Source organism: Polypterus senegalus, chromosome 12, assembly GCF_016835505.1.
Source record: "Polypterus senegalus isolate Bchr_013 chromosome 12, ASM1683550v1, whole genome shotgun sequence".
NCBI lineage: Eukaryota > Metazoa > Chordata > Cladistia > Polypteriformes > Polypteridae > Polypterus > Polypterus senegalus.
In genome coordinates this window covers 81,014,726-81,028,547 of record NC_053165.1, presented here as the reverse complement: position 1 = coordinate 81,028,547, position 13,822 = coordinate 81,014,726, and the positions used below count along the sequence as shown (strand labels likewise).

Below are 13,822 nucleotides of genomic sequence, written 5' to 3'. Positions count from 1 at the left end.
CCAAATACCAAAAACTATTTTTTGTAGTGTATTAATTTAAGTGCAGACATTTTTTTCCTGTAAATAAGCAAACAGAAATAAAAAAAAAGTCTAGTTTGTTATATGTCCCAACAGTCTTGAACCTTCTTACTCCCAGTAAAAAAAAAATTAACAGCCATTAATTGAATTTATTGCATTTGATTATAAAGAACTTGTCTAGCAGTATAAGGTGTCATGTCAGCTTATGTTATATATAATATATGGAGGGTTTTGGAAATTCGGTCCGCTTATTTTTTTTGTTCCCCCTCCCCCTGGCAGCCCCAAGTTACACTTTTTCATTTATTGTAAATTGTGATTCTTAATACATCAGCTCCCCACTAGATGGAGCTTTAGGACCATAGTGTTGACTCATATGGAAATGTGCCTTAGGAGTAAACATCTTCTGATAATAACAAAAGATCTCCCAATATTGTGAAGTTAATATACATTTTAATGTCTTGTGGCTTGAAATACTTGCGTTAAACGGCAGAGGGGTCTATTCTGAAGGTACAGTTACCTTTTGAAGTCAGATTTCCTTATGTATTTTTTCTTTTCAGGATTTGCAAGCCCAAGACAGAGCTCACCGCATCGGTCAGCAGAATGAGGTCCGCGTCTTACGTCTGTGCACAGTGAACAGTGTAGAAGAAAAGATTTTGGCAGCTGCCAAGTACAAACTGAATGTTGACCAGAAGGTGATCCAGGCCGGCATGTTTGATCAGAAGTCCAGCAGTCACGAACGCCGTGCCTTCCTACAGGCCATCTTGGAACATGAGGAGCAGGATGAGGTCAGGTTCAGCTGGTGTGATAGAATGGAAGTTTATGGGATTGGGGTACTTTCATTATTGCATTTTTACCCATCCTGCCCATTCAAATCTCAGTTTTTACAAAAATATTTTTTTTTATTTCTTCTTGTCTTTCTATTTTTGGCACCCTTCTCATGTGATTAATAGTGTACAAGAGAGAGACAGAACAGATTATATACAAACCTGCAAAAGAAAGGGAAGGGATTAGTTTCCATACTACTTAATTTTGTTATTTCATAGTTTAAACCCTGACAAAGATGATGTAGCTTACCAGAATTTAAGCCAGCTCAGATGGGATGCATAAATTCTGTAACTGGCTGCATTTCCTAACAGATTTTTCGTTGTGATTGTATTGGTTTACTTCTGACAGATACCATTTGCTTTTGAAAAGTGCTGAAAGGGCCTTTGTGATTTAATTTTGATTTTTTTTTTTTTTATTTTATTAATAATTTGTGATTAGGGAGTTAAAATACAGAGATACATTGCCCACTATCTAGCACTCTGGAACACCACTTCTTTTACCAGTGAGGTCTCATTCTGTCCATTTTACAGGAGGAGGATGAGGTTCCTGATGATGAAACAGTGAACCAGATGATTGCCCGCAGTGAGGAGGAGTTTGACCATTTCATGGTGAGTGATGCTGCTTTCCTGATGTATCTGACCTTAGATGGAATAGCAATGAGACCACATGCAGTGATTTCAACTGAACATTTCTTCTACACGATTCTTATAATTCAACAAGAGGCCAGGAGATGTGTGCGAGTCATCTTAAAATTCACATTGATACAGTTTGGCAAGATGACCTCCTACCAAGACAGGCCCTTTAATTCAGTAAAGCAAGTGACACTTCTTCTGCATCAGTGCTGTCATAATGCCTGTAATACAATATCAGTACCAGGGGTTGCCAAAGTGTTTCGTCCAGTTTATTCAAATATATTACAGTACTTTGATGTATCGTTTTTCCTTACAGGATTTTCTTAATGTAAAGTCTAGCTACAGTGAGATTACTGAACCATCATGCAGGAGATACCACTAATAATTTTGGTAGAAGATCATGCAGACTGATTCAAAAGAAGTTAGTCCTTCACAGAAGCATTTTGAATTAGTCTTTGCCAACTTTGTTAGCCACCCTGGCTTGTTTAATACATCATGGCAGTACTACACTGTGCTTTGGATGTTCATAGTCCAGTCATATGTGGCTGCCAGAGTGGCAGTTGTTGATCACATGTAAGCCCATTCCTTAAAACGGGGAAATGGTTCACATTTTACACATTTTCTCCACCTTGCTCCAAAACCAGAGACTTTTCACTGACCTAAATCTTTAAATGATTTGCTGTATATTTAATCATATTTGTTCCTTCTTATATAAGTTTGAAAGTCTATAGTTTTATTCAAATTTAGCATGGCTTTTCCCATATGGGGCACTGCTGGGTTCTTTACCACAGCTCTGCATTGTTGAAGGTCTCCAGCCAGTGAATCCACATGATGCAGCATAGGCAGTAATTAATGAAGGCCCGTCTTTTCCTGTGGACTTTGTTGTTCTCCATGTTTCTGGTTCATATCAGTTACTGTTGATAGAATTGCAGATTTAGTTGGAGCCTCAAGAGAGAAGTAGATATGATTAAAGTCATTCTACAATTGCTAGACTGCTCCGGAAGAGCTTCACAGCATTGGCACGACATACAAGTATGCCATTGAAGTGTCTGGAGAAATAGTTTTGAGTTGTAACACTTGTGTGTTGGTGCAGTGATGTTTGTATACTGGTAGTGTACTTTGACAACACGGCAGAGGACTGCCAAGGAGGTGTGACTGTATTATGAGACAGAACTGTAACATGGCTGGCATTCTGCAGCAAATGTCAGTAGAAAAGTTTAAGTTCTCGTAATGTTTTTCCAATCATTTATGCACATGTGTAGAGTAGATACATGCCATAAATTGGGTTTTAGCTAGAGCTTTAAGTGTATTTTTCTGTCCTGAATCTCTTAATGTTTTTTTTTTTTCTTTTTGCATTTAATTATTATGTTCAGCCAATATAAGATCACAGTCTTCAGTTAAAGTAAGATTAGCCAGGGTGTAATTTATGTTATGCCCAACGTATAGGACAATTATTGTAATGCTTATATTGTCTGTTTTTTAAGCGTATGGATCTTGATCGACGCCGTGAGGAAGCACGAAATCCAAAACGTAAGCCACGCCTTATGGAGGAGGATGAGCTGCCAACCTGGATCATGAAAGATGATGCTGAGGTAGAGAGGCTCACATGTGAGGAGGAGGAAGAGAAGATGTTTGGACGTGGTTCCCGCCAGCGCAAGGAGGTGGACTACAGTGACTCTCTTACAGAGAAACAGTGGCTTAAAGTAAGACGATAAGTCATGATGAGGGGTTTCTTGGAACTCTTTATCTGTGCTGTACAGTGGAGTGTTTGGGGGGGGTGACTTCGCATTTTGAAGAGTAATTGAAAGCGGTCTTTTTTTGAGGAGACAGTGTCACAAGTACAGTTATGGGGCAGCAAGACAAATCTGCAGAGATACTAGATTTTGCTGTGTGTGTCTGTAGGCTATTGAAGAAGGTACCTTAGAAGAGATTGAGGAGGAGGTGCGGCAGAAGAAAACTACCCGTAAACGGAAACGCGACATAGACATCACTGCCCCTTCCACCCCTACAACAAGCACCCGTAGCCGTGAGAAAGATGATGAAAATAAGAAACAGAAGAAGCGTGGCCGTCCACCTGCTGAAAAGCTTTCCCCCAATCCACCCAACCTTACCAAGAAGATGAAGAAAATTGTGGATGCAGTCATTAAATATAAGGACAGGTAATGTATTTATAGAAGACACAGGACAGTCCAGTAGGTGGATCATCTGTCCTATTCTTGCTCTTGCATGCTTTAGTTGCCAGTAGCAAGTTTGTTGTACTGGAACTAATGCACTTGATCAGCATGTGCTCTTTATAAGTTTACCTGTAATTCCTGTGTAGAAAGCACAAAGTGTATAAAGTAGCAATCTCATCAAGATTTAAAATCATTGAATTGGTACTTTTATTTGTTCTTCCAGTAGCAGTGGACGACAGCTGAGTGAAGTCTTTATCCAGTTACCTTCACGCAAGGAGCTGCCAGAATATTATGAATTAATTCGCAAGCCTGTAGACTTTAAAAAGATCAAAGTAAGTTTTGTTTTTTTGTTTTTTTTTGAATACTTGTGTCCCGTTAATCCACGTGATCACTTCTCCAGCTTTATTCTTTAGAGCTGCTTTTGACTGTTTGCCTTAGTCAGCTATGAGGATGTTATCCTCAGCTACATGTAAATTATACAATTTTATACTCTTTTACAATATGGATTATTAATACATTTAATATGTGAATTTTGTAAAAAAAAAAAAAAAAAAAAGATCTTTGGACTCTTGTGAATTGGGGAAAGAAAATTAGCAATTCTTCAGACTCTTTGCTGTGACTCACCTGTATATAGTGAAGAGGTTTCCCATAAGTTCCAGTTAGGTACAGAATAATAAAGTGCATCGGCCAACGTAATGGAAATTTTCTCAAATTTTAAAATGTTTTGTGTAGTAATTTCAGCATTTATGGTAGAAGTGTACATCTGTGAAAAACAGAATAATACTTCACTAGTGTTGGGTGGTATACCGGTTCATAACAAAAAACGTTTTTTATTTTTGTTATGATATGAATATTTATTATACCGGAACACTGGTTTAAATAGCCTAAACAACATTCAGAACTTGGCACAGCAGGAAACTGTTTAAAGGGGGGACCTTTTTCACTGGTGCAACGGAGTACGTAAGTTAGTGGAGGTATTGAGTGGTGAAAATGGACAGAGAACATTCCGAAACGGAAGCTTTAGCAGACGATAAAGTTGAACATGATGACACAGAAGAACTTTTGACGATAAAAGGTGCAGTGTCTGTAGATACTTTGGTTTTAAAAGGTTGGATGTGGACCATTATATTCAAATGTGTGAATACTGTTTCTGTACTACTGGATAATACTGCAAGCCAAGTTGTACTTGTTTTGTTTTATTTTTTTTTCAATACTGTGTAATGTACCTGGTTACGGTGTAATAGTGTGACGATGCCGGTCCCCTACAGACTCCCTCTTCCCACATGGGAGTCTGTTGAACCAACACTGTCAATAGTTATGACCAAGATGAGCTGAGAAATCTCATTGAAGCCAGGGGATGGTGGAAAGTGCTCAAGTGCTTTTGTTAAAAACAGTCAAATTAAAACCAAAAGTGTCCGTTGTGCAGTGATCAGAAAAATACAGTACCCAAATAAAAAGCAAATCCATAATAAATAAATCCGTTAAAATGCCGTCTCTCTCTTCGCCCGATTGCAGCACACCACCTTCTGTCTCCACGGCTCACCCTTAACTGGCGTTGCTAGCGAAGCCTTTGCAGCACAAACTGTTTTCTGCCAACCCCTGTCTTGGCTGCCACCACACTGTGCAGCCAGACCGTCCGAGGTCGGCACACCTTCCGTCGCGCTCACTCGGTCGCTCCTCAGATCCATTGGGAGGTCTTACATTTCGCTCACCCCACTCTACACGCTTAGTCAGTGGGGTGAACCAGCCCCTAGATCGCCTCAGCCTACGCTCTCTCATGGAGCCCCAGCTTGTGCTGCCTTCTCCTTCCTGCTGTCTGGATGGTCTCCCATGACTGCCTTTTTCCATCTTTTTTCCTTCCCCCTATCCTGCTGGCCCATAAATATACGTCTCCGTGGGCACAGCACCTTATTCACACGCTGCAGTAAGTCGATGAAGCAGTTGAGAACAATCCGGTGCAATTCACTCCAATCATCTCATCAACTCTCTGAGGTCGTGCAGTCGCGCCCACGGAGATGGACACGGCGAACTGGATTTAAAAATGGACCATGTTTTTTTTTTTTTTTTGAAGCTGCGTACCCACTATACCACAAATAGCATTGTAGATGCAAGTTGCATTTTTATTTTTTTACGTATATAGCTTAGCTTGAAGCAAGGTCCATATTAGTGCAATTTGCCTTAATGACGGTTCAGTTGGTAAAGATGTCATCACCAAGTTGCACTTGTGTTATTTTATTTTGGTGAATACTATATAATGTACCTGGGCTTGAAGTTTTGAAGTAATAGTATTATTACTGGAAGTTGCACTATTATTTATTTTATTGTTATTATTTATGCAGTTTAATGATGGTAAAGTTGTTTAAAAAGTCACTTTTAACATGTCAGTGGACAGAGATTGTTAACATTAACAAAGTGTAGTTGGTTTACAAAAAATATTTACCATTTGTTCCTTTTCTAAGACATGTTCAGTGCAATACAACTTTTGACAAGCAATTCTGGATATTTTACTGTCTAAATGCCTCTTTGGATGGTTGACAATTAAAAAAAATACTGTCTAATACCGTGAAACCGGTACAATTTTGAAAAATACCGTGATATAGAATTTTGGTCATACCGCTCAGCAGTACAAGTCACTAATCAGAACGGCCAACAAGAAGCTTATAGCACCCTTAAAGGACTCCTTTGACAGCTAACATTAAAAGTACTGTTATTTTAGTACTAGTAAGGCATATGTTTTGTAATAGATACATTGATACTGTCCATAGACAGTAAAGTGGTAAACTGAATGTTAATTATTTGAGTAAAATATTGTGACAGTTGTATAACCAGCTCTATGCAAAAAGACACCAAGGCCTTGTATTTCACATGGAGAGTGACATTGTCTCTGCAACCAGTTACACAAGGAGCCATTTAGAGAATGCATGCTTTCACACCCCAGTCCTGCAGATTGTACAGTAACAATTGCAGTAATAAGTAAGTTAACTCTGTATCACAAAACACTGATCATTACATATCAAACTTTATTTTATTCATTTCAATTGTAAAACATACATACAGTTGCCCATCTCATATGAACGAGAGATCAGTATTGGCATTGTGTACCAGCAAAACAAAGGATAAAAAAAAATGCATTAAAAAGTGTACTGGTAACCAGTCATGAATGTCGTCACTTGGGGGGTTCAGGTTCCCCTTAATTATCATTAAGAGTTTTGTCAGTCACCTGTGTTTCTTGGGCAGCAAGTCTGCTTAGTCAGCACAAGGATCTTGTGCTTAGTCGTTGAAGTTTGCTTCCATGTTAAGTGCTAATTAGCCTTAGCTTTCTGGGAGCAACTACAAAAGCAGCTCACTTCAAAAGATACACTTGCAGCCAGTTTTCCTGTTTAGAATTCAAAGGGTTTCCATTGTTTAATCATAAATAATGAATGGCTCAAGCACATTTCATATATGCATATGAAAACAACTGCAAGGATCTTTATGGGAAGTGGCCATTGAAAAGTGATTCAGGGTAGGATGGCAGCTCGCATCATATCTAGTCTATAGTGACCAGAATCCACGTAGAAGACGACAAGTCCATATCAAAGGTATTTTTTAATTTGTGGGGAGTACAGTTTATCTTGTTAGGCTTTGATATTTAGTGCTATCTTTGGTGCAACATTAACAATGTACCTCATCCAGAAACCTGCATCATGCTGTAGGGATACCTTTCTGCGTCCAAAGTCTGTAAGTGTTCAAGAATAATTGGCGAAATGACTGTGGCAAAGTATAGAAATCCCTCAGTAAAACTTAAGGAAAGGCCAGTGCTCTGTTATGAAAATGGTTTCTTAATGCCAACATTTAGAGTGCTAACAGTCAGTTCTTACATGTTCAATTGAGAAACATGCCTTAGGAGTTGACAGCTGGTTAATGTTGTGTCCATGTGTGCAAAATTGGCAGACCCATCCTGAAAAAGTCAGGACTTGAATGTCTAACAGACTTTTATAAGTAACATTAACATTTTAAATGGTAAATACTTAATAGAATTGTTGTGTTTTTATTTAAAATAATAGTATGTGAGGAATTTTGTCACTGTGATGTTAAACTTTTTTAGTATGCAGCAGTCAAAATTAAATCCAAATATACATTTGAGCATCTGTACAACGATACATTAAAATACGACTGACAAAGGGTTGTTAGGTACTTTTCATATAAGGAGACCACCTGTTTGCCTCTATTATCTATTGATTTATTCACTCATCTCCCATCTTCCTTTCCTTTGCAGTTTGTTTCTGGTTTAAAAATTTGCCATCTGTTTATTACAGGAACGCATCAGGAACCATAAATATCGTAGTCTTAATGACCTTGAGAAGGATGTCATGCTGCTGTGCCAGAATGCTCAAACCTTCAACTTGGAGGGCTCCTTGGTGAGTCGCATGAAACTTGGATATCAAGCATTTATCTGTCAAACTGTCAATTCTCATTGGTGTTTTATTTAACAGAAATGTTTTATATTAAATCCTTCCTTAGCACTGCGCTTCATTATTATGCCCACTGTTGCTCTTTCCTTTCACTAGTTGTAACATTTTTTTTTTTACTTTCAAAATATTTCCTTGACGTGTATCAAAATCCTAATATTGAACAAGTCTGTATTTTGACTCTTGGTTGTAAAGGTGAGTGCACTGTGCATGTTTCACTCTTCCACAAAACATAAAATCGTGACAATCAGGAGGTTAATCTGAATAAATGGCTCAGATTCAGAGAATTTTAAGTTCATTTCAGTTTGTTGTAAAGAGGTTCCTTCCAGCTTGGATGAATGTTGCTTCAGTTTTCTTATGTGGTTTGGTGCTGCTTCTGTCTTCCATGGTAAAGTCCATTTACTAGATTAAAAATGCACCCTTCATTCCCTGTGATGGTTAGGAACATCCTGGTTGGGTAAAATTTTATTCCTGGTGAACAGACCTGCTGAATGTTTCTTCCGTGATTGATCAACAGTCCTGCATTTCTTGCACAGTATATTTTGCTAGTATGGGCAGGAGTGTCTTATTTAGATCTTTGCCTGCGTTTCAGATATTCAAGAATCATTATTTTCATTTAATGGCGAACCCCAGTTGTCTGGACTTTAATCTGTCTGCTTTGTATGTTTAGGGATCCATATGGATAGATAAATATGGATATTTATTTTATTTATTTATTTATTGATACGTTGCTGTTGTGAATTATCACTACACTGAGCTCTTCCGGTGCCACACCTTAGCACTTGTCCTGATGGCTGAGATGCCTCTTTCTTTTCTTTCTGTAGTTTGTGGGTGTGGTGTTGGATGCAAAATGCATGCAGCAGAATACATGGCTGGATGAAGCCTACTATTTGTTTTCAGCCATCTGCACCGGAACCTTATTGATCCCACACCCTTGTCCTATTAGCCCCTGTAACTTTTGTATAAAAGCTAATCAAAATAATCCTCCATCTTGTACATCCAGAAAGCCGATGCAAGTGGTGAAATCTGGTGCTGTTTGTTGCAAGAGTGGATAGATTGTAAAATCATATTGAAATAGACAGCTGCACCTAGTTAGAAAATCAAGATACAGTACATCAGAAAAAGTGCCATTTCAGCAGCTAGGACATTAAGTGGTCACACTGTTTAATCCCGTCAGTCTGCTAGATGGTGGGAGAGACAATATATACTAATGAGTTTTCCAGTGTCAGTGTGAATTGTTTTAGTGATTTAATACTGTCAGTCTTGTTTCAGGGCCATTAGTTTTCTACACATTGTCATTGATGTTAGCTATTCTTTTCAAAAATGTTATGAAGGTTTACAATTAATAAAGTATATCAAATAGTCATTCAGTATTTTCCTTGCACATCAGTTTGTGTTGAGATTTTTAATGTCACAGCATTTGTTTTTCCTTTTTATTCTGACAATGGTAGATCTATGAAGACTCCATAGTACTTCAGTCAGTGTTCACAAGTGTGCGACAAAAGATTGAAAAAGAAGAAGAGAGTGAAGGGGAAGAAAGTGAGGAAGAGGAGGAAGGCGAGGATGAAGGGTCAGAGTCTGAATGTAAGTGTAATGAGCCATCTTAACTATTCATTCCTCATCTTTATTGCCCATTTAGTATAGCAGTAATAATTCAACCACTGCATGTGTGATTCTGGCCAGAATATTGACCAACAATTAATGTAATTATTGTTGTTTACATTAGTGGGCAGGCTTGATCTTGGTGACCAGAGTGCCTGCAGATTTAACTACCATTTTGTTTCTACAATGAAGTCTGCTGCCTAAACCTACTCCTTACTTTCAACATTCTGCCATTTCACTTTCTCTGTAATATCTTCGTTAATTTGTAGTTTTTCTGAGATCAGAAAAATATATGGTCATACTCTGTTTTTTTCACTTATTTGCTTAAAAAATAGTAGGATTACGTAGAACAACAGGACACTGGTTTTGTACGTGTTAGATACTCAAATATTTTATTATTTATACCAGTTTCATCATCAGTGTCAACCCTTTAAGAAATAAATCCAGTGGCAAAAATTGGAGTCATTCTTATCCTTATTTTGGGAAGCTGTTCGAGTTAATTTTACAGCACTGTTCTTGATTCCCAATACTTCTAAAAACTGCCCCCAACTTTTAATTAATGTAAATTTACATAATATAGTTCCTTTCATAGCAAACCAGCACTTTTACAATAGATTTCCTTACGTTAATATACCATTGTTGGAACTTAGTAAATGCACAAATAACACTGTTTAAAATGTTCAAGAACATTTTCTTATTTTCCTATTTCTTTCACACAGCTCGTTCTGTGAAAGTGAAGATCAAGTTAAGCCGCAAAGAGAAGAGTCAGGAGAGGGGAAAAGGCCGTCGAAGACCAAGCCGTGCATCCAGAGCAAAACCTGTAGTCAGTGATGATGACAGTGAGGAAGAGCAAGAGGAGGTAAGCAGGTGTAACATGCTATTCATTTTAAAGAGTTATGGAATTACAGGTTAACATCTAAAGGGAGTGTTCAGCAGTGCAAAAAAAACATTCTGGGTGAGATTCTACGTTATTTTCAGAAGCTGATTTGATTTAATAAACATGGATAATGGCTGGACAGTATAGGGCTTATCTGAAGGTTGTGCACTAAACGTGTTTTTCTTATGTTGAAATTCTGAACTTGTCTCAGTTTTAGGTATCTACAGATAGCTAAAGATAAATGTGAGATTTTATTGTTCAGGGTACAGCAACACACCACATGTTAGGTTCTCTTTTAACCTGGATGGTGAAGACATCCTGTTTTGTATCTTCTTAGTGGTTCCTTGGCGATTTCCTAGCAGCACCTTATTTGTTTATATTTGAACCCTTATTCCAGTCCCTGTCATTTAAAATGGTTCCACACACCTTTTCGGTATGCTGCATTGTGAAGCATTACGGTCATTTAATTTTTCGTTTTGAAGAGATTCTCACCCCAGTTTTCAAAATTGGGCAGAAAATAAATTTGATGTCAATTCAGTCAAATGCTGATCACAGAAACACACACCCCTTGCCATATCTACAGGCTGTTTGACCCTTGTTTTTCTAGTGTCACAGAACAAAATCAATACTGTCTGAGTTAGCAGATTTATTTATAACCAATAGAAATCCATTTCATGTGGAGCCGCCTTAAAGGCAAAAGAGAAAAAATAGCACATTCTGCACCCAGGGAATGAAAGTGGATGGCACTAATTGGTTTTATTTATTTATCTTGCAGGAGCGGTCTGCAACTGGCAGTGAAGAAGACTGAAGCATATGAAGGAACCATTCTGAAAACAGGCTTCACAAAACTCTTGTATTTCAAAGAAACTGAGTAGTGAACAATAGCATTTTTTTAGATATTGTATGAATTAAAAAAAAAAAATAAAACTTCCATATTTATACAAATCCGTATGAGAAATTGGACCAATTTAATGTCTTGCTTTGTCTAGGAACAGGCATTGCTTAATCTGGCATTGCCTGTACAAGAAAAGTAATGAACTGCAACAACAGAAAAGGTGTTAAATTTATTTTGGTTGGATTTTAATTTTGATGGTTTTGTTTCCATAGCAGTACTGTACGTCAGATGCAATAAATGAGTTTGTGTAACTCAGCTGTGAATGATGTGTGCGTGTGTAGAGATGCACTCCTAGTACTGTTGTGTATTTTAATAAAAGCAGGTCATCCTCTCATCTTTCCTTTTTTTATGAAAGGATAGGGGTGCCTTTTATGTTTTTTATTTTTTCCTTTTCCTGTTTTGTTTTTGTCAGCGTCACTGGAGCACAAAAAAGGCATTAAAGAAATCTTACAACTAGAATGGATTTGTGGCTGTTTTTTCTCGTGTTTAGTTTATATAACAGCTCGAATTAATAAACCAAAAACCCTAACATGTACATCTTTCCAACGAAAAGAGAGAATGTCATTTTTGAGTCGTCATAACTTGTAATTTGTGCTTATTTTAATCAATCTGTTTGGAGTACATGGGTCTTGGAACAGAACTCCATGCAGCCCCATTCTTAAAAGGAAAATGTTTCCGGATGACAGGAAACTTCACCAGCTGTGTGCTAAAATGGCTTCAAGTAATTCTAGTAGGCAGCTGTTTAATTGAGCAACATGCTAAAGCAAAATCTCTTGAAAGAAAAGAACAAGTTTTTCATTGGCAAACATTCAGTTACACTTATTTAATGCAACTTGGAAATACTACTTCATAGACTTTCTGAAAGATAATCCTTTTAACAACAGAAAAATGTGAGTAATCTGTTTATAGGCTGTGTTTTACATTTTCAGAATCTTTTTTTTTTTTTTTTTAATTTTATTAGGTGGCACAATGACTTTTGAACACGGAGCATAATCAGTTTTTGGAAAGGAAGTGGATTTATTAAAAAAGAAGAGCTAAAAGATCTAAGAAGATGGACAGAAGAAGGTACAGTATGGGCATAAAAAAAACATGAATTACAGCCAAGGTGAAGCAAATTGCACACTGCAAAAATTGAAATGATCAAGTCTTGGGAATTTTCTCATTCCTTTCACACTTTGAACTGCAGACTTAACACCATTATTACAATGCAATAAATGAGTACAGAAGTAGATCCTTTCTCTGCATTCCCATTTCTTAGATAACCACGTAGGCAAGATGTGGTTTGTCATTTTCCTTTGTCAAATAATGAACCTTGACACCTTGGTGATGGATCTCTCTCTCTCTCTCTCTCTCTCTCTCCTGTTCATGCGCTCGTTACATTTAAATTCCCTTTTTGACACAAACAGTTCCCCACTTAACTGGTTTACATTTAATCAGATTGGAGGAGACTTCATCCTAAAAGGCCGCTAACAGTGCAGCCTGTGGCACTGCCCTGAGGGTCCTGGCTGCCAGTTCAGCCTTTTGATAAGGCCTGTATGAAGGATGAGGGAAGCCCTTCTCTTCCCCAAAATGTCCAGGATTAGTTTGTTTAGGTTATGTAGTCAGCTGTCAACTGAGAAAAATGTGCTTCCACTACTGTCGCCACCACGTGCCAAGGAGCACATTGTTAAAGCAGCTGCTGGTCAGGCAATGTTCTTGCTGAAATGGTGTGCAGTTTCTCTTCTCGACTGCCCTTAGGGACTAAATAATTATTACAGCTTAACCGAAACAAAGAGTACCATTTAAAATAGTACTCATGACTTACGAGCACGAGTTCTTCATTCTGTTGTTAACCACACAAAAATATCCTTAAAATTTCAATTAGTGTCATCTGCAATTTGAAACTTTTTAAAAGTTAAATGTAACATTTGCACACCTACTTAACTCAATTCGGGGTCATGGAACATGGAGCCAGAATACACCTCGGCAGTATCTGATGCAAAAAAGACCCATTCATGCATATCTACCCACACAGGACCAATTTAGATTTACCAGTTAACCTAACCTGAATATATACAGTATGGGATGTGGTAGCAAAAAGCTGCCCTACATACACACAAATGACAAGTAGATGTGGACACACTGCTGCACCACACTGAACATATCCGAGCAATTGGCTGTTATCAGAGATTTGCAGTTCAACAAATAACATTTCTACCCATGCAGAACAGAACCATTTTCAGAAAGATGCAGCCATGTGTAATATTGTGGTTATTTAATTAAACTATTTCTTGTTTTCAACATATAGTATAATGTCAGATTTTTATTTCTTTACCTGTCTTTAGCATACAGCTTTCTGTTCTAGCCAG

General features: G+C 37.7%; 1 protein-coding gene across 6 annotated transcripts in view; it reads left to right on the top strand.

Annotated features, from left to right (window-relative positions):
* smarca4a (SWI/SNF related, matrix associated, actin dependent regulator of chromatin, subfamily a, member 4a) overlaps positions 1-11,933 on the top strand; it is a 70,541-nt gene extending 58,608 nt beyond the window's left edge. For 5 of the 6 annotated variants that reach the window (XM_039772605.1, XM_039772603.1, XM_039772601.1 and 2 more), the window contains 9 exons: positions 576-803; positions 1,374-1,451; positions 2,960-3,178; positions 3,378-3,634; positions 3,873-3,981; positions 7,948-8,049; positions 9,552-9,684; positions 10,422-10,561; positions 11,355-11,933. In XM_039772605.1, coding sequence (XP_039628539.1) covers positions 576-803; positions 1,374-1,451; positions 2,960-3,178; positions 3,378-3,634; positions 3,873-3,981; positions 7,948-8,049; positions 9,552-9,684; positions 10,422-10,561; positions 11,355-11,387 — 1,299 coding nt within the window. In that variant the 3' untranslated portion in view covers positions 11,388-11,933. The remainder of the gene's footprint in view (positions 1-575; positions 804-1,373; positions 1,452-2,959; positions 3,179-3,377; positions 3,635-3,872; positions 3,982-7,947; positions 8,050-9,551; positions 9,685-10,421; positions 10,562-11,354) is intronic. The other variant, XM_039772607.1, reaches the window with a different exon arrangement.
* The last annotated feature ends 1,889 nt before the right edge of the window (positions 11,934-13,822 follow it).